Source organism: Dipodomys spectabilis, unplaced genomic scaffold (genome assembly GCF_019054845.1).
Source record: "Dipodomys spectabilis isolate Male_0828 unplaced genomic scaffold, ASM1905484v1 ptg000096l, whole genome shotgun sequence".
NCBI classification, from domain to species: Eukaryota; Metazoa; Chordata; class Mammalia; order Rodentia; family Heteromyidae; genus Dipodomys; species Dipodomys spectabilis.
Genome location: NW_024870773.1, coordinates 9,148,499 through 9,173,792, shown reverse-complemented (window position 1 = coordinate 9,173,792; position 25,294 = coordinate 9,148,499). Strand labels below are relative to the sequence as shown.

General features: G+C 41.5%; 1 protein-coding gene across 1 annotated transcript in view; it reads left to right on the top strand.

The window, feature by feature from the left end:
• Positions 1-25,294, top strand: part of Kiaa1217 (KIAA1217 ortholog) — a 285,533-nt gene that overhangs the window by 170,236 nt on the left and 90,003 nt on the right. The window contains exon 4 of the mRNA XM_042686130.1: positions 23,760-23,958. Coding sequence (XP_042542064.1) covers positions 23,760-23,958 — 199 coding nt within the window. The remainder of the gene's footprint in view (positions 1-23,759; positions 23,959-25,294) is intronic.

Sequence of the window (25,294 nt, the reverse complement as noted above, 5' to 3'; positions counted from 1 at the left end):
CCCTATCCTTTCCTAGCACCTTAATTTTCTTAGTTTTTATAAGATATGCATTGAGTGTTATGCCTATATTCTCCAAAAAAAAGCCCTCAAGCTAAGAGAAAATATTTGTAAACCACATACCTGACATCTAGTATAAAAAAAAAAACTCTCAAAACTCAGTAAAATAAAAAACCAAGAAATCCAATTCAAAATTAGATACAATATAGAGAAGTTTTACTCAAGAAGGTGGACACATGATAAATATGCACAGGAAAAGATGCCTAGCATCATTACCTTTGAGGAAAATGCAAATTATGACCACAAAGAGCTATCACTATACAATAATTAAATTAAACATAGCTATAATCCCAAGTGCAGGTGAGGATTCAGGGACACATGGGCCACTCAGCCACTCAGCCACATTGATGATGACAGCTAAAGTCACACAGCCAGCCTGGGAAAGAAGTGTACAGTTTCTTTGCAGCTCAGCAAGGACTCGCCCTCTGACCCCACAATTACATTCTTTCACCTTTATCTCTGAAAAATGAAAACTCCTCTAGATCAAGACTCTTTTCCATGCATTTTTCAAAGCAACTTTGTTCTCTGTAGCCAGCCTGGTGTCCTTCAGTGTGTCAATCATAGAACGAGGCCACCTGTGTCCCCTTGCTGTCTTCCACAGGAAGGGACAAGTTGCTGATATGTACAACACCTTGGATGTATCTCAAGGGAATTATGCTTCATGAGAGAAAGCCAATCTCAAAAGGTGGCATTCTGCCTTCCTCCATGTATGCAGAACACTCCGGAAATAAAGGAATGGACGTTTCTTTCTGTACTATGTCATTGACACTCAAACACTGAAGGTCTGCCATAAAACATCTAGGCTTTCTTTAAGACACATGGCAGGCACTCCCCCTCAATGGTGCATGATCAGAAGGGCAAGGATTCTTGGTACACCCAGGGAAGATGACATTGTGACAAGATACAGAGTAATCCTGGTGGTGGCAGCTGATTTCCCTGATAAAGGCTAAAATTCCTGAGTAGATATTGTGGAGCTTGAATATGGTGAGTCCCGACCTCAGAGAGCATAGCTGCTAGCAGAGGCAGGCATCTTGTACTGGGAGGAGAGAGGGGGAAGGGAGGGTCAAGTGATCAATGCAAAGCTTCATTACGACACAATACCATTTGAAGTTGTAGTCATTTGATTTGGTTATAGTCTTGGGAAAGGCAAATAAACTAGAGCCATGAATAAAATTCCCTTTGTAGTATAATAAATCTATGCCAATAAATTTTTCAGAATTCCTCTTGTAGGCATCGTGGGGCTTCCAAAACAAGGACACAGGATGACCCATTGCAACAATGATACAAGACACTATGCTGGAAATGAACTTTACAACTTTAGAGGGAAGGAGGAGGGAGGGAAGGAATAGTAGGAGAAAAAGGGGTGACAATGCTCGACAAGAAGTGTACTCATTACTTACTGATGTAACTGTAACCCCTCTGCATGGCATCTTTACAATAAAATAAAACTTTAAAAAATAATGGAAAAGATGAGGAAGGGATTAATGCTAAGTACAGGTTAAGGATGGATATGGGGAGCAGAGTTTGAACCCAGAGAGATGGCTCAAGGGAGCCATCACTCATTCTAGTGGTTCAGTTAAGTGGTAGCAGCTACACACAGCTACACAGACAGAGACAGAGAGAGAGAGAGAGAGCACACACATAAGTATCAATCTGAATTAGCCCTACCTGGCTGTTGTCCTGTATTCAGTCATCTAATGGGGAGAGCGGAGAAAGACCACATGAAATCTCCCTGGGCATATTTAGAACTGTCTCAGAATAAAACACTGAGGGGAAAAGCCATATGTCCCTCTCTAAGATGGTTAATGTACAAAGAAGGCGTATGATGGTCAAGATGGCATGAGAAATTTGGCATGATCATAAGTCATACCAAAATCATGGCAGGAGGTTAGAAATAAAGACAGAATAAGAGAATAGGTCAGCACCATTCTGTCATTACTCTGACATGCTCATCTTTATTTCCACGGGTGAGACTGACCCATGTACGTTTGAACAGGTCCTCTCATGATAAAATGTAGAATGCTATTTAAAGTCACCAGTATTATTTAACATGAGTAGCACTTACTGAGCAACTTCTCCAGTCTGGAAACGTATGGCCATCCCATGGTCCTGGGAAGACATGGACTTTACTTCGTTTTACTGATGAGCAGAAGAGGCCAAAGGGGTGACTAATGTGAAGGTCTACAGAAGTAAATGCTGAGCTGAGAACCTGAGCCCCGGGCTGTCTTAGTCTCCTGTTTCCCATCTTTAAACCCCACACTGCCCTGCTGAATAGAGAAATAAAGGACTTTTTAAAGGTATGTTTGCAGTGCTTGGCAGGTGAAATAATGTCACCTTCAGGAAGGAAGGGGATGTAAATTCACCCGTAAATTAGCAAAACTAAAATGAGTCCTGTGTTCCCTTTCAGTTGATTTCCAAACTCAAGCAAAGCATAGCTTTCACCTCAAGCTCTGTACTGTTCCCAGCTCGTACCAGGCATCGGGGAGCTGCATCCCAGGAGCCCAGAGCTTAATGAGTTGCGTTATTTCAGAGAACAAAGAGCGTCCACATATTGTCAGATTTAGTGTTGTCTGTGTTTAGTGGCCTGCATCAAATTGTACTTGGGAATGAGATCTGTTCTGATAGTTGTTTATACATATATCATCCATATATATATATATGTAATATGTCACATATTATCACATGTCATATATGATATATATACTCATAGGTGTACATAATGCATCTTGATTCTATTCACCCCTTTGTTGTTCTTTGGGGGGGGGGGTGTTGGTGACAGTACTGAGGCTTGAACTTAGAGCCTTGAACTCTCCTTAACTCTCCTTAGCATTTTTCACTCAAAACTGGTACTCTACTTGAGCCACACCTCCTTCTTTCTCCCTCTTCCACTTCCATCCCCTTTCCCTCTCTCATTCTTTCCCTCTATCCCCTCTTTCTCTGTCTTTCCCCTTGCCCTTCCCCCCCTCAACCCATAACATTGGTGATGGCTGCTAGGAAAGTTATGTTTAAGTTCAGTTGTTCCTGTTTGTTGGCGAGTTTGGATAAAAGAAGCCTGGAACTGGTCGGGCAGGCCTTTTCTCTTTCTGTTAGCCCTCACTAAATCAGTAAAGCGCTCCTATTTATAGGATTGGAGAGAAGGAGTGCTTTGATCTTACCTGAAACATTGTATAGCAAAAAGCTTCTATTTACTGACTCATAAAAGATTTTATGCCTTGTGTGTTGTACTTAAGAGGACTAGGGAGAAGGTTCTGGAAACAGAGTTAGGATGTTGTCGCCTCTTGAAGTTAGAATTACAATCAGGTGTATTGTTGAGCAATCACACTTTCCTGAATGTGTACAGAGCTCAACATCGGCAGGAATTATTGAAGTAGAGCCAAATAGCGTATTGAGGGAAAGGTAGTCTCAAACTCTCACAACAACACAGCACCGCCCAGCCACTGTGGGCAGACTGCCTACAAGTGCCCGGCTCCTCCACCATGGTGTCATCTGCTCAGCCCCAAGCACCTGTCACCCAGTGAGCTCACCACGGTCTATAAAAATCCCAGGAACACTCGGATCCAGCTCTGGCAGCCCAGCCCTGTCCCAGAGGTCTGCAGAAGAGCCAGGACAAATCTCCTGGCCTTGCAGGTCTTTCGTTTCCCCCATCGCAAAAGCCTCAAGCCTTTCCCCAGGAAACATAGAGAAATAGGGGCAGTGTAGAAATTCTTATGAGCAATGGCTGTCTGCCGATGGTATTTAGCTTTAGTAATGATAAAATTGGGAGATGTTTAGTTATTGGTTTAGAAAGCTAGCTCTTCTTTTGCCATGACTAAATAAAAGAATGCTATCTGTGATAGAGCATCTGTCTAGTAAGTAAGTGCAAGGCCTTGAGTTCAAACCCCAGTACTGCCAGATTAAAAAAAAAAAAGATAATGAGATTTGTGAAAGTTTTGTTTTGTAAAAGTTTTACTTTAGATCCTATATAGTTTGCCTGCCTGCCTGCCTGCCTGCCTGCTTTCCTTCCTTCCTTCCTTCCTTCCTCCCTCCTTCCCTCCCTCCCTCCCTCCCTCCCAGCCTCCCTTTCTTCCTTCCTTCCTTCCTTCTGCCTTAAAATATACACAAACTGATCTTAAACTCAACTATGTAGTCCATGCTGGCCTTGAATTCTTGATCCTCCTGCTTCAGCCTTCCAAGTGCTAGAACTACAGGCAGGCACCACCACACCCAGTTTATTTGTTCATTAACTTGGAGATACTCTCTGCCCTATAGTTTATAGCATGGATTCTAGAGCCAGACGGCCTGGCATCACATCAAGCTCTGTCATCCACCATGGTATGATGTCACTCATGTTATTCTGCTACTCTTGCCTCAGTTTCCTCATGAGTAGAAACGTGAGAGTAGAAACATAATAGTGTGGTGAAGATTAAATTTGTAAATTTGTGTTAATTGCTCGGGATAGCACCTGGGCCATAGTAAATACAACATAAATGGAAGAAGTATTATTATTAATTATTTTAGCGGGACCAGGGGAAAATTAACTCCAGTGTCGAACCTGACCACTTCTTACTTCCTCTACTCCTCCACCGTTTCTGCAGGAGGAGAGCCTTCGCAGTGGCTTCCTAACTGGCTCTGCCACTTCCTATTTTGCTAACAGCAGTTTTTAGAGCGTTGCCCAAGTGGTTTCCCAGCATCACTGTCCCTCCGGTACATTGTGTGGTCCATCCTCATCTCATTTCCACCAGTGAAAGGTAGAGGGATAGCCCAGCCACTGCCTGACCTTACTGCCTGCCAGCCCAACCTTGTCCTTCTATTCCAGCTCCTGGCATCTGGGCAGTTTCTTTAACAGTCTAGCTTATTGCTAGCCACCTTGAAGCCTATAGTACTTCATTTCTTTTGCCTGAAATATTCTTCCAGACAGGAGTGAGACAGGGCTACTCTTAGTCTAATCTCTGCATATCTTGCTGTCCAAAGAAAGCCTCTTCAACCTCCTTTGTAAATTACCGTTGCCTTTCTGCTAAGTGAATCCTAACCTGCCTCCTTCCCCTACAAAAAAAGTAATTACCACATGACCTTGCTTATTTGTTTACTGGCACATGGCCTATCTCTCCCTGACTAGGGTTAAGGTCTATAAGTGTAACTGTCTTGTTTAGTTGGCTGTTTTACAAATACATATTAATGAACCAGAGTGCATGCAATCATTTATACTGTGCTTTACAAACTTATTTAATCCCAGGAAGACAAATTTATTTCCTGTCCCTACATCTGTAAAGAGAGGCTGGGGCAGATCCTAAAGATAGTTCTCTAGCACTAGACTCCAGCAGCCTGCCTCCACCTCCCCTTCCTGATGGACTTACATCAACACAATCGTTTCATTTGATTAATGAGGTTCAGTAACTTACCTCATTTAATGCACTGTTGATACAAGCAACAACATGGTCAACTTCAAGATAATCATGAAAGTGGAGTATGTATTGTAGGAATTCTCTTCTGTTAAATTCTGGAGAATGCAAACCAATGACTAATGGCTGGAAGCAGACCAGGAGATACTCAGGGAGTGAGGGGAACAGGACCGAGACCCAAAGACACATTTGGAGAGAGATGAAGTTACTCATTATTTTAGTGATGTTTCAAGGACATATGCATATAAGAAAATGTGTCAGATCGTTGTCTTTAAATAGATGCAGTTTATTATGTATTCTTTTGTTCAATAATGCTGTTTTCAGGAGGAAATGAGTAATTTGTCCCAAGTCCTACCACTGCTTGAGCAGAGCCCTGTATCTGTGGATTCCTGGTGACCTCCATTTCCACCTTGCCTGCCAGGTGACTAATGAGCTCAGGTTTCCAGCATTAAGGACATCTCATTTCAAATTGCATTTCTTGTATCTTCCTCGCTATGGAAAAAAGAGCTTGGGTTTTACTGCGTGGAGGTGTCCCTGCCACTTGTTGTAAGGCTCTTTTCCCTTCAATTGAATAAGCACTTAAAATTAGGTGGATAGAATTTGTGGCATTGCAGATTCCTAGGAGTTTTCCAAGAGCAGATTGAAAGAATTGATGATTACACCAACAGGATCAGGAAAGAGCAACTTTGAGGTAGAAGCCTGGCCAACAGAGTAGAGCATCTGACTAGCAATCATATGACCTTGACTTCTAATCCAGCACACACACACACACACACACACACACACACACACACACACACAGAGATAACAGCTCTGAACTGGGAGCCTAATCAACCAAGTAGAGCATCTGCCTAGCAACAGTATGGTCCTGAATTAAATACCAAATCTCTCTCTCTCTCTCTCTCTGTCTCTCTCTCTCTCTCTCTTACACACACACACACACACACCATAAAAAAAGAAGTGAGTTCTTGAGTTTAGATAATTGTACAAGGGATTTACCATTAAACACATTAGTTATGAACACAATGCATGGTGATTGATGTGACCCCTTTCATCATTCTCCCCATCCCTTTAACTGGCTCCCCCTCAATTTTCTTAGTTTCATAGGATATGCATTGACTATTATAACTCCATTCACCTCCACTTCTCTTCATTCATCTACCCTCCCACCTCTTGACCTCTCCTACCATTTAAGTACCAGATTCCTGGTATTCGTTTTGTGATTTTGTTCTTCCAAGGAATCGCACCATTTGTATTCTTCCTGAAAATATCATATTTCGGTTAATACTCATGTATAGTTGCTACACAGGTACCCTACCATGTTGACCAGGCCCTCAGTCCACAGTTGCTCAGTGTGTATATGCATATTTTGGTGGAAGAGTATGTGTGCATGTGTGTGAGTGTTGCTGGGTTTGAGGCCTGGACCTCTCATGTGTTAGGTAGGTACTTTCTCCTGAGCTCCACCGCCATCCTTATTGGCAAATTATACCCTTTCCCCCAAAGTACCTAAGTACCTAAAATACCTTGTTATCCTAGAGTTTTACACATGTCCTCTTTTTCCCTCCTCTGAACACAGCCTTCCAGAAGCTTTCTGCCACATGCAGGACTTACTGTAATTCTCCTTCCCCACCCCCCAAGTTGACCCTATGAGAGACACCACCTCCTCAAAACAGGTGATTAGATAGGTGAAGTCAGAAAAAAAATATAGTAAACTATGCATGTCACATTAAGACTGAAATTCCAACTCAAATATTTAAATGTTCTTGTTCTTTACAAAGCACTTGCTCTCTAGTTGGTGAGTATTTTAGTGTTCTGTAGGACACTATTTAAAAACTGCTGTGTGTTGAGTCCCCACTTAATACATATTGCGACAAAGATAAATCAACATAACTTACACAGTCAGAAGAGAATCTGCAACTGTAAGGAGTACACGGTTTTTTAGCTACTAGAGGTTATTTTAACTCTAAAGAACAATAAATAGCTCTTCACACTTTTCTTGGAATGCATTGTTTTCTCCCTTTTATTACATCTATAATTCTCAATAATTTGGGGCAATTAATTTACTGTTGTGATTTTGTGCATTTTGCTACTAACTGGTACTTTTGTAAAGCATGCATAATAGATTCTTTCATAGTATTATTCCCTGGCTTATCTGTTATGAAAAATTGTATGTATATGCCTATGTATGTGTAGGTGTTTACCACTATGCCTGCACTCTCTCTCTCTCTCTCTCTCTCTCTCTCTCTCTCTCTCTCTCACACACACACACACACACACACACACACACACACGAGTTATTCCCCACAGCTGTGCAGTCCACATCCATAGATAAATGGTGTATTCTAGGTCATCATGAGATGATTTAAGGTGTATGGAGGATGTGTGGAGGTTGGAAGCATTTTGCATTAGGGATGTGAGCATCCATACATACTAGTATTTGAAGAGGCTCTCAGAAGCTAGCTCCAATGGTACTGTCTATGTATTTTCTAATATTGGGACACTTACTTCTACCATATTTTCAGACATCTGAGGCAAGCCTGTTCTGGCAGAGAGAAATTAAACAACAGAAAATGCAAAGTCCTCTGATTCTTTCTCATTCTTGGCATGCCTCACATCTAAATGAAGATTAGCATGAGTCCTTGGGCCTCTCTGAATGTGGCATTTTTAAATTTTTTCTTTGGAATTTGGAGTCTAGATACGATCAGTAGGAAGTTGCTAATGGGGATGGATGCTTTGGCATGGGGTCCATTATGCCACAAAGATCAGAGGTAACATCCAGCCTGTGCACTAAACATGCCTTATAAAACAAGCACAGGCATTCCAAGGGTAAGTTAGTCATGTCTGCAGGAAACTCGAGTACATGGCCAGACAGATCACTGTGACCAAAAGATGTTTGTGTCTACAGAATCCTAAAATAAAGTTCCTGTGTAATTGTTCTATTGGTTATAATTTTCCATTGTAATGATAATAATCCCACAAAAAATGTTTGTTTAAAAAGAAAAGGCAAAAAAGAAAAGAAAAGGCAAGAAAGAAATCCGAGTATCCTAAAAATATGTCAGTTATGACTGAAGCTCTTTGAACTGTTTCTTCTGACTTGCTTGTCAGTCTTCGGGAATCATCTGGGACTATTTTGAGACTGGATTACCCAGTGTTGTAGCTTTATAGTTTCACATGTGTCACTAAATCCCTCTCCTGGCTCCTGGGCCATGATGACAAAGTGACTGGAAAGGGTGGTCCAGAGTACTGTTTCCAGTCCTTCTGTCCTTTCTCTTGAGCCTGTCCATGGCTGGTCTTCAATCCCAGCATTCCACTGAAGCAGCTTCAGTCAAGGTCATAGGCAACTTCTACATGGTAATTAGCATCATTTGACTAACTGATAACCCTTCTCCTGGGTATGCCACTTTTCTCTCCACTTCCTTTCTGCCAGAGTGGCTGCTCTTCTTTGGTCTCCTTTGCTGGTTCTTTCTCATTTTCTTACTTTTGATAGCTTCTGTCCAGGACCTCATGGCATCTCCATACTTACTAACACCGTAGTTGATCAGATCTAGTCTCAACCTGTGTTTCCAATGGTCAACTCTGTGATGAAGGTCCTTCTGACCTAGACTTTCTCTCTGAAATGCACATTAATATTTCAAGCCGTTTACCTGACACTTCAACCCTACCAAGTCCAAAAATGAACTTCTTATTCCACTCACCCAAACCTACCCTTCCCAACACTATGAGATCGTCACTCACCCAGCTGGTTGCTCACCTCAAAACCTTGTCACAGCTTTGATTCTTTTTCTACTCTCATTTCATATCTAATCTGCCAGGAAATCCTATTCTCTCTAACTTCAAGATACACCATTTCTTTTATGTGCAGCTTCCATATCCACAGACCATGGATAAAAAAATACTCTGGCAGTAACAACTGCATCTGCACAGAACATATATAGATTTTTTTTCTTCTTGTCCTTATTTTCTGAAGAATATAACATAATAGCTATTGCCATTATTTTTTGCATTGTATTAATTACTACAAATAATCTGAAGATTATTTAAAGCACAAAGGTTATGTATATATTATACATAAATAGTACTATAGAACTTACTGAGAGCCCTGGAACCAACCCCTAAGGACAGAAGGCCCCTGTGTGTCCAGAAATCTGACCAGTTACTACTACCTTCCACACGGTCTGAACCACTCCAATCTTTGTCTTCTCTTAGGTTTATAGTGCCTTAATTTTAATCCTTGCTCCCTCTGGTCATTTTTGATTGAAGAAGTCGTAGGAATAAGCCTCATTTTGTCACCTCTCTGCTCATATACCTCTGTCTGCTTGACAGTACTGAGCAAATGCACCACCTGATCACTGCTCCTTTTCTGACCTGGTCTCCTACCTGACCGCTCACTCATTTTCCTCCATACACAATAGCTTTCTGCTGTTCCCTCATTCAACAAAACTTGTTGTTCCTTTTGCCTGGACCAGTCTCCACCCAGATGTCTGCCATACCTGCTTGTATACTTTTCTCAAACATCTTTGAATCAGCAGACAGCCAATAACTATGAAGAAGATAGCAACCCACCTACTCCCATTTCCCCTGCTGTACATTCCAAGCCCTTGTTTCAATTTTCCCTGGCATTTGGAGTATTCTTCACTTACTGGTTTATGAGTCTTGTATCACCAGCCTTTAGCAGACTGTAGTAGGTGCAGACACTTAAGTCACTATTTCTAGAATGAATTTAATCAGTTTGTAATTGGACTACTTGGGAGAAATGAATGATGTATTGCTGCTCTGTAAATCTAAAGCCTTAAGTTTTATGCATTATTTTCTATTCCTAAAAACTTCATTTAAAAATAAAAATAAGGGAACTGGGAAGTTGGCTCAGTGGTAGAGCGCTTGCCTTGCATGCATGAGGCCCTGGGTTCGATTCCTCAGTACCACATAAGCAGAAAAAGCCAGAAGTGGCACTGTGCCTCAAGTGGTAGAATGCTAGCCTTGAGCTGAAGAGCTGAGGGACAACATCTAGGCTCAGAGTTCAGGCCCCACGACCAACCAAAATAATAATAATAATAATAATAATGATAATAGTATAGCCAGCCTTGCTCTTATCTCTGACTTGCATAAGGCATACTGTGCTAGTTGTGTTATCTTGACCTATGAGGAAAGGGATGTAGACTTTTGTCCCCTCTGTGTTATGCTTGTTATAGAAGCATGATGTTTGTGTATGAGCAGACTAGCTAATCTAGATCAGGCTGAGAGAATGCAAAGCCTGGAGATGATAGCAATTTGGGTTGATTCTTGTGCCTTCTGCTTCCCCACAGCCAAGGGGGCTGCCCTACCGTTCAGTCCTATTTGCTTAATGTGTGTTGGAGTAGAGCCAGCACAATACAACTTGGCTTGATAAACTCCTTCGCCATCAAAGCAGCTCGAGGCACCCACTGGGCTTACTACTTCTTTGCACACGATGTCATATTGCTCTTGAGGCATTTAGATGGTACCTCTGTCTCTGAACACCATGAGAAAGCAAGAAACGATATAGTTTGGTGACTCGAATCTGAGGCTGTATTTTACAGGCATTGGTGGGAGGAAGCACGTGGAGCGGGTAAGGGTTCTTTGTCATCAGGCCTTCCCTTCAGCATTCACAGGGCTGTCTCAGCCAGGACCTGCCTGCTTTAGATGTGTGTCTTCTCTATTGAGATCTTGCGGCTCGTATCAGGCATCGCTGAAACTCTGAAGGCCACAGGGAGAAAGAGGCAGCCACGTGTGAGGTTGCTTAAATGTCTGCTCACAGGTACCTGAAGGCAATAAAACATAAAGGCCTTCCAGGAGGTTTGGGTGGTCTCCTGAGAGCAGACTAGAGATTAGACTTGTCAGTCTTGGCTCTGGAGGTCTATGTTATAAAATCAGGAACCCCCTTCCACGTCCCCCATCCCCCACAGGCTAGCCTCTCCTTAAGGCCCTCCATGCTAGGGACCAGGGAGAGAATGTAGCCCCACCTTCTTATCACCTGGACACCTGTAGCAATTCCTTCATTTTCTCACTGGTCTTCAAGCAAGAAACGGCATAAAGTGGTGTCCCTTACACAAACTAGATGGACCAGTGCCACCAGCTGACCTAGATCTGACCACAGCACGTCATTCTCTACACCTGTCCTCTCCTCTCCTTGCTCTCACACACTTGCACCCCCATAGCACAACTGTCACCCCATCCTCCTGGACCTTAAAGAATTGGACTGCTCCCCTTGGCATCTCTCTGGGTACTTGTGAATAATAGCTCCCTTCTTTATTCCCTGCAGGCTGGATTGGCCATTCTGGCTCTCCTGTAGGGCCACCGTATGTATAGAGACAAAGACAGAAGGCAGTGGTGAGGCTGCCAGCAGGACCACACCCTGTGGCCTGGGTCTAAGGACACCGGAGGATCAGGGGAGCTACAGGCAGGACTTGGGTCAGGGAGTGGCGGGCAGCCAGAGCCAAGCCCAGGAGCTCAGCAGACTCATCTCCAGGCCGGCGCCCTGTCGCTGCCCACTTTAGACCACAGTCTGGCTAGATTTGTCTTGGAGCATCCACAGCGCAGCTGCAAGCTTTTATAACAGTCTGTGAAAGCCTACAGCCAGCTCAGAGGAATCAAAGAGCAACCAAGTGAGTGAGTAATTAGCACATAATAGTAACAAGTAAATTTTGAGATCTTAAGTAACCAAGTAGGCAATACATCTTCTAAAAGCAGGTCAGCAGGAATTGCTGTTGCTACTAGAATAAAATAAAAAATAACCACATCCATGCGTAAGCCAAGGACACTTTGGTGCCCACCTCCATTATGACTATAAAATATTTAAGATTCTCCAAGGTATGGTGCTGTATGCCTGTAATCCCAATCCTAACTGGAGGTAGGAGAATTACAAATTCCTGGGAGCCCTGGCTTCAAAAATAAGCAAAACAAATAAACAAGCAATAAATAAATTAATTAAAATCTAATGACTCATTGGTAGAGTAGATGCCCCAGCAACTTAACCTCTGAGGGGGAAGAATGTTCCATTCCTAGCTTTTATCCTGATATTAGGCAGTACTCTTAGACTTTGTATCCCATATAGATCTGTCTGGGATAAGAAATGCAGAGCTGGTAGACCTCCTGTCTACATGTTCAAAAGTCTAAATCAGTTTGACATATTGTTAAGCACAGCATATTCTTTCTTCAATGCTTTGATAGATGTACCTTCCTAATATCCACATTGGCCCATAAAGCCAGATTGGGGTTTAGAATCCTCTGATCCCTCAGAGCTTCTCCCCACCACCTCCCTATCCCCACCCCTCCACCCCACCCCTGGTTCCTGAGAGGAAAAAAGATCTCTGCCACCCTAGCCTGCAGCAGCCCTTCCTGCCTCCCTTCCAGCCGTGCCTCCAGCCTCCTTCCACAGGACTCGGGGTTATGGTCCCAAGGGATGAGCCCAGCCTGCAAGCATCTTGTAAACAGCCATGCCCTCCTTTTCCCTTGCACAATTTGACCCTCTTAAGCCTTCCTAGGACTTACATACATGAGTCTTGCACCCCACAATTCAAATCACAGAGATCCAAGGAAACTGACCATTCCTAGGAAAGCTGACATGTTGGATTGTATTTTAGGGTTACATGGGAGAACAAGCCAGTCAAGGAGTTTTTTACTCTTTATAAAGCTGCAAAAAAAAAAGCCAGCAAGGTACAGATTTCCCCACGCTGCCCACACATGCCCACTTTCTCACTACCCTTTGGAAATATGTTGAGCCTGCTCTTCCATCCCCTCCTGGGAAGCTGAGCAAAAGCTGCCCAAAAGTAGCCGCTCAGCAGGTGCCTCTCCCTTCCTGGATGCCTGTATTTCCAGTTTTATTGGTGTCTAGTCCATCTGGGGAGCAAAACAGTGAAGAGTGACGCTGGAGTGTTTCTGAATCTTTCTCCACGGTTGCATATAGGCAGTAGCATCTTTAATTAGGGCCCTTGTGACATGATTGGGTCACCTGGCTTAGCGGTAGCAAATACCAGCCATGTACAAATGGATAGTAATGGTTTCCCCCAACACACCTTCCAGAGGTTGCTAGATGGGGGATTTCCTTGAGAACCACAGAGTGATGGGGAGAGTAGACTTGCTGGGACAGATGACCCGTGTAGAAAGTTGGGCACTAAAACTGAGACACAGTTCAGATGAAGTAGCAACATTTGAAGGCTAGGAATGAGACTGACAGAGGCGATGTGGTGAGATGTGGTGAGAAAGGCAAGACTCTCTCAGGTCCAACAAGTTGGTGTTTAATTGAGAGGAAAGTTCCTTACACCATCACTGCCTCATCTCACCCTCTCCAGACGAGAACACCAGACAGGGTGTACCTTTCCAGAGTAGTGTTTAGCCCCAACAGTAGAAAAGTAAAATAAGTTCTGATTAATTCAGTGCATAACACCATATATCCCTTGGTGAGTTTTTTGAAAATTTTCTATGTATAAAAACCTAGGATTTCATAGAAAAGAAAACTTTTCCAAAGATATGCTTATTCATCTGCAATAATGATTGGTTATGGCTATGTATATTTCTACTATTTTAGCAAAGAGGGAAAACTTTAAATGAATTTAGTTTCCAACTAATGTCCTTAATCTTTTTGCCTGATTTTGCTAATTGGTGAGATTAAAGAAAATACAGGATATATAAATCTCCTACTGGGAGCAATTATATATAACCTTTTTTTTTTTTTTTTTTTTTTTTTTTAATGGTCTTTTTTTTTTTTTTTTTTTTTTTTTTGCTTATGCGGTGCTGAGGAATCGAACCCAGGGCCTCAGGCATGCAAGGCAAGCACTCTACCACTGAGCCACCTTCCCAGCCCCTATATATAACCTTTTGGGAATTAATACTAGGGTTTTCTGATACTGAGAATATAGAGATTGGAAGCTTTATATATGTTTGTATAAGTTATGCTTTTCTATAGTCCTGGGGATCAAACCCAGGCCCTCTGCATACTAGGCCAAACACCCTTCCACTGAGCTACACCTCCAGCTTCAGTTGCATTTTTCATATCTCTAAAGGGCAAGCTCATTTTCATTTTTGTTTTCCTTTGGGAACCATGATAATTGGACTTTTACCCTTTTGTTCTTGAAGAAAATCTCATTCTTTCCTTCAGATCCTTTGTGCTTAGGTTTGTTATGATCAAATTTCAACATCTACTGTTTTATCAAATGCCAAAAAAAATTTCCAGAGTCTCCTGACTGCAGGTGTGCCCAGAACACTGGGCACATTTACTGTCTCACAGCAATGAATAACCAACTCCACTTTTCACTTCCTTACCAATACTTGAAGCTGTTCGATTTTGCTTACGTAATGGACATAAAAGAATGTCCGTGGGCTGGGAAGGTGGCTCAGTGGTAGAGTGCTTGCCTTGCATGCATGAGGCCCTGGGTTCAATTCCTCAGCACACATAAGCAGGAAAAAAAAAAAGCCAGAAGTGGTGCTATGGCTCAAGTGGTAGAGCGCTAGCCTTGAGCTGAAGAGCTGAGGGACAGAGCCCAGGCCCAGAGTTCAGGCCCCACTACTGGACCCAAAAAAACAAACAAACAAAAAAGAATGTCCATGATTTCATGCCACACTGCTCTTTAATATTTCTCGGCCACTGGGATTTTTCCTTCTTTGAATTGCCTATATCCACTTTGGATATCAATTACTACCCATTTCTGCTCTGTCCTTATTGATTTATAAGGTTTTATTATTCTGCGAACTAATCTGTGTGTAGAGCTGAGTATTGTAAACTATTCTTTTTCAGAATATGGCTTCTGTTTTTTACAGTGTCTTTGGTAGTCTGTAATACTCATTTTGATATTGGAATTTTCAATGGTTCATGATTTTTGTTTCCCTTACAAATCTTTCCCTAGGCCTGCCCATATTCTAGGATATACTACCACATGGAAAAACAGTTTTGTGAAAGTTTCATAGTTGACTTTCTCACATATAGATGTTTTTTCTGCCAGAAATTTATTTTACTTACAAGAAAGGAATATATATTTTACTTTTGCCATAAGGAAAACCAATTTTCCTGACACTATTTATTGAATCATCATTTCTCCATGGATTTGGAGGACGGTTTCTATCATATTTCAAGCTCTCATAAAGCCTGCTTCTTTCTATAGTCTGTTTCATCCCCTAATCTTATTTGTTCTATGCCAAACATTGTTTTAATAATGTCGGTATCTAGTAGAGAAACGACTCCACTTACCAGTGTTTTTCACAATTACTAGATAGTTGTTATAAGTTATATTTTATTTAGCTATCTGTTCTAGAATCTGGGTTGCTGCTGATTTTATGTATTGAACTTGTTTTGCTCATATTGAATCCTGCGAATTCCAGTAATAATGTTGCTATTTTCCTGAGGCTTCTCTGGATATTTTCTTAAGTTCAATAACATTTTAGTAACCTTTCCTAAGCCATGGGCCTTTTTTGTTTTATTTTTGTTTTTCTGTTTATGTAGTTTAAACTTAGGGCCTCTAGATTACTATGCTTTCTTGCTCAGTAGGCACTCTACCATTTGAGCCATATTGTCAACTGTGCAGATTGTTTTCACTTGTCCGGCTTTGAAAGGAAATCCTCTATTGGCCTTTTGATTAGCGAGGAATTACAGGCATTCAGCTGTTTCTTTTACTAACTATGCTAGTTGGTTCTTCCAATGTAGAAATCACTACGTGTTTTATCATTATTATTAAACATTATGCTTGTTAGAGGGTTTTTTGGGGTGTGCCTTTTATGAAATTCAAAAATACTCCTTAATTCTTAAATTGTTTATTTTAAAAATTATGAGGAAATTTGATTTTCCTTAGCATTTATCTGACTCTGTTAACACTAACTGTTAACATTAACTTTCTCTACTTATATATATTACAGAAAATACTGGGCCTGTACTTCCAATGTTATACTATCCTTACATTTCTGAGATTAAACTCTTCTCATGAAGAACTTTCTCATGCTTTGCTTGGTTTATTTGCTAGTATTTTATAAAGGGGATTTCATGTAAATTTTAAGGCCCTTTATCTATAGTTTATCTGTTATCCAGGTAAATAGTGGCCTAATAAGATGAATCAAAATAGCAGTATTTAATTTATATCTTACTGTTTATCAAATGATGAGATTTCAGGTACAGTTGTAGCAGACCCATAATTACTAGTGTTTCTCACATCATTTTCTTACAATATATTCTGCCTTGATTGTTGGGTAGCTTTTAAGATTAGTGTATTAACAGGGTTCATGTTGTTCCAAGTTACATTGTGAATTTAAATGGCATCATCTTCTTAGACAAGTTACTAGCTCTGCATGTGAAAAGGCAGTAAGATCTTTTGGGAATGAATATTGTTTCCTATTTCTTCATACATCCTAGACACTTCTGTCCTTAGCACAAATGGGATTCTAGAAGTTATCAACTGATTCTTCAGAATTACCTTGAGATGCTTATTTCAATGATATTTTCATCTCATTATCATCTCATCATAGACTTCCAATGATACCACTTTGTCTAGAACCAAACAAAATTAATGGGTGAAGCACTAATGTGGCATTGCAAAGACTTGGACAGTGATTGACAGTGAGAAAGCTCTCCAAGCAGCATGTCCATCCAGCATCTGCATCCGCTAGGATGTTGGTGCCACAACACTCTATTGAGTTTAACTTCCTACACATATAATTCTTTCCACATGTTCTTCCATGGTACTCACATAGGAGGCACCCCAGTAGTGGCTCTTTTAAGAATATTTTATAATCAATATTGCCTGGAATCCCTCCATCCTTCCTAAAATGGGGAGCTTTTTCCAGAGGGCCTCCAAAGTTTCATATAACCAATTAAAAATTGAGTCTTCTAGTGAAACAATTCATTTAATGATTTTCAGATACTATTGCATAGGTTTGGTGTTTATCAACAGGAGACAAAGACAGCAAAACCTTAGAAGAACATAATTAGAAAAATCAGAACAAACATTTAGAGCTTTCAGGGACAATAAAATTCCTGTCATCTTTTTCTTCTTCCTACCATGTCACGTTGTCACCTACATGAAAAGCTTCACTATAAAGAAGAGACTTAGCAGTCTGCGTCCTCCACACCTAGTCTGTGCAGTTTATCACTACATGTGAAATGAATATCAACTATACTGGGTATGAACTGAAAACTCTCAAAGACTAGTGTCATTTATGGACCGATTCAGGGTTTAGAATACAACAAGAAAAAAAAATGATTATGACACTTGCTACTATTATACCCCACATCCTGGCAGGTGATAGGGTATCTAATGAATACATAAAGCTATTTCTACCATTCTACCAAAGACAAATGTTTTAAATAGATGACTTTTGCATATAGTCTCTTAAAGATAAATAACTGTGTTAACTGGATTCTTGTTTTGTTAAATTACAGTATCTTCCCTATTTTTTGTGCCAGTAGTGGGGCTTGAACTCAGGGCATGGGCACTGCCCCTGAGTTATTTTGCTCAAGGCTAGTGCCCTACCACTTGAGCCACAGCTCCACTTCCAGATTTTTTAGTTGGTAATTGGAGATGAGAGTCTTATGTACTTTCCTGCCCCTGTTGGCTTCAAACCAAGATTCTCAGATCTCATCCTACTGAATAGCTAGGATTTCAGGCATGAGTCATCAGCATCTAGCAGTATTCTTCCTCATTTACATGACAATTTGCATCCCACTAATTCCACTGAAAGCTCTAATCTGAGCATTCTCTCCTGAGACATTTCTTCTAGCTTAAAATCATTACAGGATTCATAGAGTAGGATCTATCTCCAACCTTGAAGATGAGTGGAAGTTCTCTTTTAAGATAAATCAAAGCATACTATAGCAAGATCTAGAAAGTTATACATAAATTTAGGAGAACCATTTATCCAAAGACAACCACTTTTTATCATTTCATTGTTCAGTCATCAGATACGTGGAGTGACAAAAGTAAAAAGTAATATACAAAACTTACAAAACCAAACATTTGCTTTCATACCTTGTGTTATGTTTCTAATGTTGTGTTCTTATTCAGAACAAAGATGCTTGATATTTTGTTTCAGGGCCCACAAAAACTCTCTATCAACATGATTAATTCATTTTTTTTTTTTACAAATTTAGTTCCTTTCTATTTTATAATATACCTTATCACTTAACAAAATGTGACTATCTGTTGCCATAGGCTTTTCAAATTCCTTCTGATGACAATGTTCCAGGGAAAAGAGTTATTGCAAGAGTCAATTAATCAAATTAATCTCCTGTTGTTGAACATTGTCTCGCCTCATGTTATTCTTACAAGTTATGCCTTCCCAAGCATGCTAGCAAGGACAACTTTGTGCCTGAATGTGCAGAAATGAAATTACTGGCTGATATTATGTATATTTTGGGAGCTTTGGACATATATTAGCAAAGAATCTACCCAACAGAGATACATAGAACACTCATTTACCCAAGACTTATCAACACTGCTTGTTTTATTGTAAACTCTTTGCCAGATTCATATGTATGAAAACCTGTTACTATTTTAATTTTACTAATTTTCTTTTTTTTCACAAACTACCACTGAAGGGGCCAAATTATGAGATTTTATTATAGAGCCGTAGGACTGCTGGTGTTCTCTTGCCTCAAAGACCAGCAGCCTATTTTATTTAAGCTGAAACTATATCTTCTATTTCCTTAACTTGAATTTCCTGTTTCTTAAGTTGAAACCATATTTTACCATCAAAAATAACTACAACAGCCGGGCGCTGGTGGCTCACGCCTGTAATCTTAGCTACTCAGGAGGCTGAGATCTGAGGATCGCGGTTCAAAGCCAGCCCGGGCAGGAGAGACCGTGAGACTCCTATCTCCAATAAACCACCAGAAAACCGGAAGTGGCGCTGTAGCTCAAGTGGTAGAGCGCTCGCCTTGAGCTGAAGAGCTGAGGGACAGCGCCCAGGCCCAGAGTTCAAGCCCCACGGCCGACAAAAAAAAAAACAAAAAAAACCTATAACATCTAGACTACCAGTGGCTCCTGCCTGTAATCCTAACTAAATAGGAAGCTGAGACTTAGAAGTTGAGGTTTGAAACCAGCCAGGGAGAAAAATCCTCAAGACTCATTTCTAATTGCCTAGCAATATGCCAGGTTGGCCATGTGACTTAAACAGTATAGCACCAGCCAAGAACACTAACAAAGCCAGTGGCACACCCTGAGTTCAACCCCAGTACTGACCAAAAAAAAAGAAAAACAAAAAGTTGGGCACCGGTGTCTCTTTCCTGTGATCCTAGCTATATAGGAGTCTGAGAGCTGAGGATCTTGATTTAAGCCTGCCTAGGCAGGAAAGTCCATGAGATTCTTGAGCTGTGGCTCAAGTGGTAGAGCCTTTTTCAGCTCAAAGTTGGAACAGCACCCAGGCCTTGAGTTCAAGCTCCAGTACTGCAGTTGTCATTGACAGTGCCAATAGTGTTTTGCCTAATCTTAAATTTGACTTGGAGAGATTGAGGAAAGTAGGCCGTTTGGAACTGTCACAACATCTACTTGTAAAAGATGTTATCTGGGGAGAGTGTGGTGCTCTTCCAGAAGGCAACTGTGCATCACATTTATCTTAACCTGTGTTACAAGGAGAATTGAATAGATTTCACGTAATGGAGCATCTACTGGGTACTTAGCACGGCACTATATTGCCATCTGATGAGGGAACCTGACCTGGAAATAAGCTGTTACCCCAAACCAGAAGCTACCGCTCACAATTTCAGCAAAACATAATTCAAGTTGATGAGGAAAATTAATTCCTAATGGAATCAATTAATCAGGTGAGGGAATATACTGGTACATTTTGATTAGCAATCTGATTGGATTGAGGAGCATCGAACAGAGTAACACACAACTCTGAGTGTGTCTGTGAAGATGATTCCAGAGACAATTAAGAGGAGAACATTCAACTTGGCTGTGGGTGGCCATTCTTAGGGCTAGGAGCCAGAATGAAATAAATGGAGGAAAAGGAACAAACCAGTATGAGCAGCACATTCTCATCTCCCCAGCTCTCCCTTCCCCCTCCCTCTTTCTGGCTGCCATGCAATAATATGCTCTTCTTCCACTTTCACCCTTCACCATGATGGACTGAACCCTCCAATACCATAAGCCAGAAACCTTTCCTCCCTTACATTGTTTTGTTCAGGCGTTTGCCACAGTAACAAAAAGCCTGGTGAGAGGACCAGGGTGTCCGTGAACATGCCCAGGGTAAAAGATCAGGTCTTGGGGTGGAGGAACCGCCTGTGACAATAAGACAAGAACTAGAGACTGAGGTCACAAGTCACACTCTGAATATCCTTGTTAAGAGTAAGACTCTCTTAGAAGATACCCCATATTCTGCAAATGATCCCGAGATTCAGAAGAGGATGAAGATATCCTGTCAAGGACACAGCTGTAACATGACTCCCACTGAGGTAGAAGTATTCTACAGCCTTCTTGGAAGGAATCCAAGAGCTTCAGGGCTCATGTCAAAATTCTGGTGCATATAAGTTATTTCTAAGCATGTTCCCTGAAGTTGAGCTAAAGACAGGAAATGCTTTCCTGACATTCTCTCATCCTTTCCCAACCTCTAAACATGTGTTCAAGTCTGAGGCCTCTTAAGATCATCTGGAGGATGAGTAGAAGAGGTAGACAAGACTAAATGCAGAGGCCAAATACATCAAGAGAGACTTCATACATTTTTGTGGATGGACATAATTAGATATATGTCTTGGTTACTAGCTATAACTTTCAGACAAGTTACTTTGTCCTTCTGAGCTCCTGTGTCCCGACCTGTGAAATGGAGCCACAGAAACATTTTCATGCTATATATGAATGAAATACACACTCTGCATCTGACACTTCACAGATTTCCTGAAAACAGGTTTCACAGTTCTTTTCTTAAATAAAATGGAAGCCCTTCAGACATCTTCTGAAAACCTGCAGCCAGCCACACTTACTTGGGGTGTGGGAATGGATGCCTTACTTGCAGAATCTCTAAAACTATGTGGATTCAGTTTACCTCCACACCAATAAAATGCCATCATCTGTAAGAGAATGCCTTCCAAGTTGAAGCATTTTTAAATACCTTTCCAGAATCAAAGATCAAAGGCTGCTCTCCTCGGTTTGAAAGGGCCTCTTTGCCGTCCCCTCAGAGCCTCACAATCTGCAACCCGACTTGTGCCCCTAGCTGGCAGCCACACCACCCAGACCTGAGGGAACTGGAGTTTAGGCCCAATTCTTTTTTTCACTCAAGAGCCTACAAATTCTATTTCAAGCACATGCACGCACAGAACACAGATGTGGGGATGAAAACCAGGCCCTTGAGGGAGCGAGGGTATGATATTGAACTGGAACAAGGCCATAAGTGGCTCTTCTGCAGCGGTCACACCCCGAGCACGGTTGGAGCCCAGACCCAGAATGGTTTTGGCCTTTGGGTATGACATTTACAATCCCCCAGGACAGTCACCACGCCTCTCATTTGAGGCAAAACATTGCACAATCTCTGATCCAACAGGCCTGAAAGATTTTTCTCTGACTCTGAGAAGCATGTAACCACATGGACCTTCTGGAAATTTCTCTGCCTAAGGAAGCTGTAGATCATAACTGAAATAGGAAATCGAACTTCTGAGGCTTGATTTGAGACTTGGGTATTGGTCAAGGAAGGAGCCATTCTACAACAAATAAGCTAATCAAAGGCCAGGCTACTTGTGCATTTATATCTTCTAGAAAATGCTTAGAGCTTAGAGTTCAGATAGACACCTCTTCACACACACACACACACACACACACACACACACACACACACTCTACCAGTATGTTACCTGAACAAATGATTTATTCATGCACTGAACAAATATTTATTCATGGTTTACTACCTAACAGATATCCTGTATGTGTGAAGGACAACAAAAGCACATTTTAAAAAATTCCTACGGGGGCTGGGAAGGTGGCTCCGTGGTAGAGCACTTGCCTTGCATGCATGAGGCCCCGGGTTCAATTCCTCAGCACCACATAAATAGAAAAGGCTAGAAGTGGTGCAGTATTTTTCAGAAAACACCTCTGTTTTTCCTGATCTTTGTTAGCCAAATCTATCTTTTCCAAGGAACAAGTGACCAGAAACTCAGTGACTTACAATCATCGAATTGTTTATTTGTATACTATGTGCTAGCAGGAAGCAGTACTCAGAGAAGCTTAACTTTCAGGTCTATGTGGTATCTGCTGTAGTAGCTCATCTGGCCTTAGACGACCCTTCCAAAGATATTCATCCAGTAGTCCTGGCCTTAGGATGGGATGGAGGATATTCAGTATATTCAGGTCGTTCTCCAGGTGGCCTCCCCAGATGCCTAGGTTGGACTCCCCAAACTTGAGCTCTGTGAGGGAACATCCCAAGTCTTGTCTTGTTCCAGCATGGATGCCTGCAAGTGCCATCTTCATCACATTTGCTAACATCTCAATGTCCAGAATGGGCTTCTTGGCCAAACTCAGACTTGGTGTGGGAAAGGACTACACTTTACAGGGGCCTGAAACACAAAGAAATATGAGCTGGGCATGGTGGCTCATGCCTGTAATCCTAGCAACTCAGGAGGCTGAGATCTGAAGATTGTGGTTTGAAGCTAGCCCCAGCAGTAAAATCCATGAGACTCTTATCCCCAATTAACTACCCCCCTCCCCCCAAAAAAAGCCAGAAGTGGAGCTGTAGCTCAAGTGGTAGAGTGCTAATCTTGAGCAAAAAAATCTGAGGGACAGCAAGAAGGCCCTGAGTTCAAGCCCCAGGTCTGGCCTTAAAACTCTCACATTATGTGTTTTGATGCTTGTGTTTTTCCATGTTCTTTGTAAAAAGTTAATATGTCAGATTCTTCTTACAGAGAGTTTAATATGGTATAAACCATTCAACAGTTGCATATTAAAACCATGGAGCTAAGGTGGCATTTCCACTTAAAATGTTTCTAAATGGACTACAAAGACTTAAGCTCTACACATGTTCCTATTGCTGTAATGGCTAGGTCCCAGTTAATGAAAGACAGGGGAAAAACACTCCATGGGTTCAGAATGCTAAAGTATACCTTCCAAGCCCATTAAATGTTGCCTCTTGCCTTGTGCTGCTCTTCCTTGTTTGGAGTTTAACACAGCAGAAAATTAGCCTCTTTAACACCTGCCTGGACTCCAGACAACAAAAGTGGTTACTTAGGTGATCATCAGACTATGCATTCTTTGGAAAATTCAAACATCTGTCCCTTGTTGCAGGTGTTTCAAGCTAATCCCAAGTGTGTACCAGTGCAGAAGGCTAGAAATGTCCTCCTCCTTCTACTGCACATCCTGTGAGGCTGGATCAACAGCTGATAACTCTATCCCTTTCTTTCCTCGGCAGGGGTTCTCTATCTTCAGTATGGAGATGAAACAAAGCAGCTCAGGATGCCAAATGAAATCACAAGCGCAGACACGATCCGTGCTCTCTTTGTAAGTGCCTTCCCACAGCAGCTCACCATGAAAATGCTGGAGTCGCCTAGTGTGGCCATTTACATCAAAGATGAAAGCAGAAATGTGTATTATGAGTTAAATGATGTCAGGTGAGTAGTTTCTTTTTTGTTTGGCTTGGGTTTGGGTCTACGTCTTGCATTTAAGAGTTGTTTGTTGCTTGTTTAGGATTTTTCTACCATAGATTTCTCTACCATTTTGAGAGTTTGGAGCCAACACATTGGAATGCTGGAGTTTGGTCCCTCAGAGCCCTGATTTCTCTTCTTTCCAGGGAAGAAAGCACAGCCATAGTCATTAGCAGAACTGTCTTCCAAGTACAGATTCACTATCTGGCTTTCTGCAGCTTGGTTATAAGGTGTCATTTTGCAGAGATGAGGACAAATATCTGTGAAGAACTTTAAGAAGGATCCTGCCTACCATTTTGTCTACAAGTTAAGGAACCAAAGCCTGGGGAGGTGATGGAAAGACTAGGTGAGAGTTGAAAACAGCCTCTCTCAAGTGCTCTTTTGCTCTAAGCCAGAGCCTATAGATGTTTTAGATAATTTATCCTACTTTGGCCTTATTTACATCTACCATAATGGAATAAAGACAATGACTTTATATATTATGGCCCACAAGGAAAAAATGTTCAGAAGCATCCTTCCTATTTGTTTCATAAAGGACTTGTCCAATACTCAAGGGTCTCACCTGCCAGGGAAGTGTTCCCTCCAGGACTGCAATGTGAATGCACTCTAACACTAAACTAAAGGAAAAAACCAAACCAAACTGGGCTAAATGGACTCAAGTGATTACAAACATAGAGGAACAAAGACCACCAGGGACTGCAGTGGCATTGTCTATAATCCAGAAGGGACCCATTTGATTATTCCAGCAAGATAATACAAACAAGCAATGACTAGTCTAGCCTCTAAATCTTTGAACACTCAAGAAAGATTATTTAGTGACTCACCCAATCCTTTCGTTTTATGGAACCAGAAACTTGGATGGATCAAAGTCAAGAGTCTGAGTCAAGGGCACAAGGCCAATTAAGAGCCAAGCCCAGCCTCAGTCCTGGTGGTCTCCATTCTTAGTCTGGCTCACAGTAGGGTAGAATGTGAGTTTTCAGGATCCCTGACCTGTGGAAGGTTGCAAATTCTCCTATTTCTTCACATTATGGAAACAATGAATTCCATTAAAAAATATATATGCCTCTAGAGCATAATGAATGGAAACAGATACCTATCCAACAATGATGACAGGTGACACATGGCAACATGTGCCAAGGAGTCTGAGCAATTTAGAGCTTCCAGCGTTCGACACTCGCCCTTAGGTATGGGTGCTACATCTGTTGTACAACCTTCTTGCCTTTTAAACATAGGCTTAAATATTCATGAGCACCAGAAAATGGATACTTGTTTTTGAAATGAATTATTAACCATGCTGTCACCA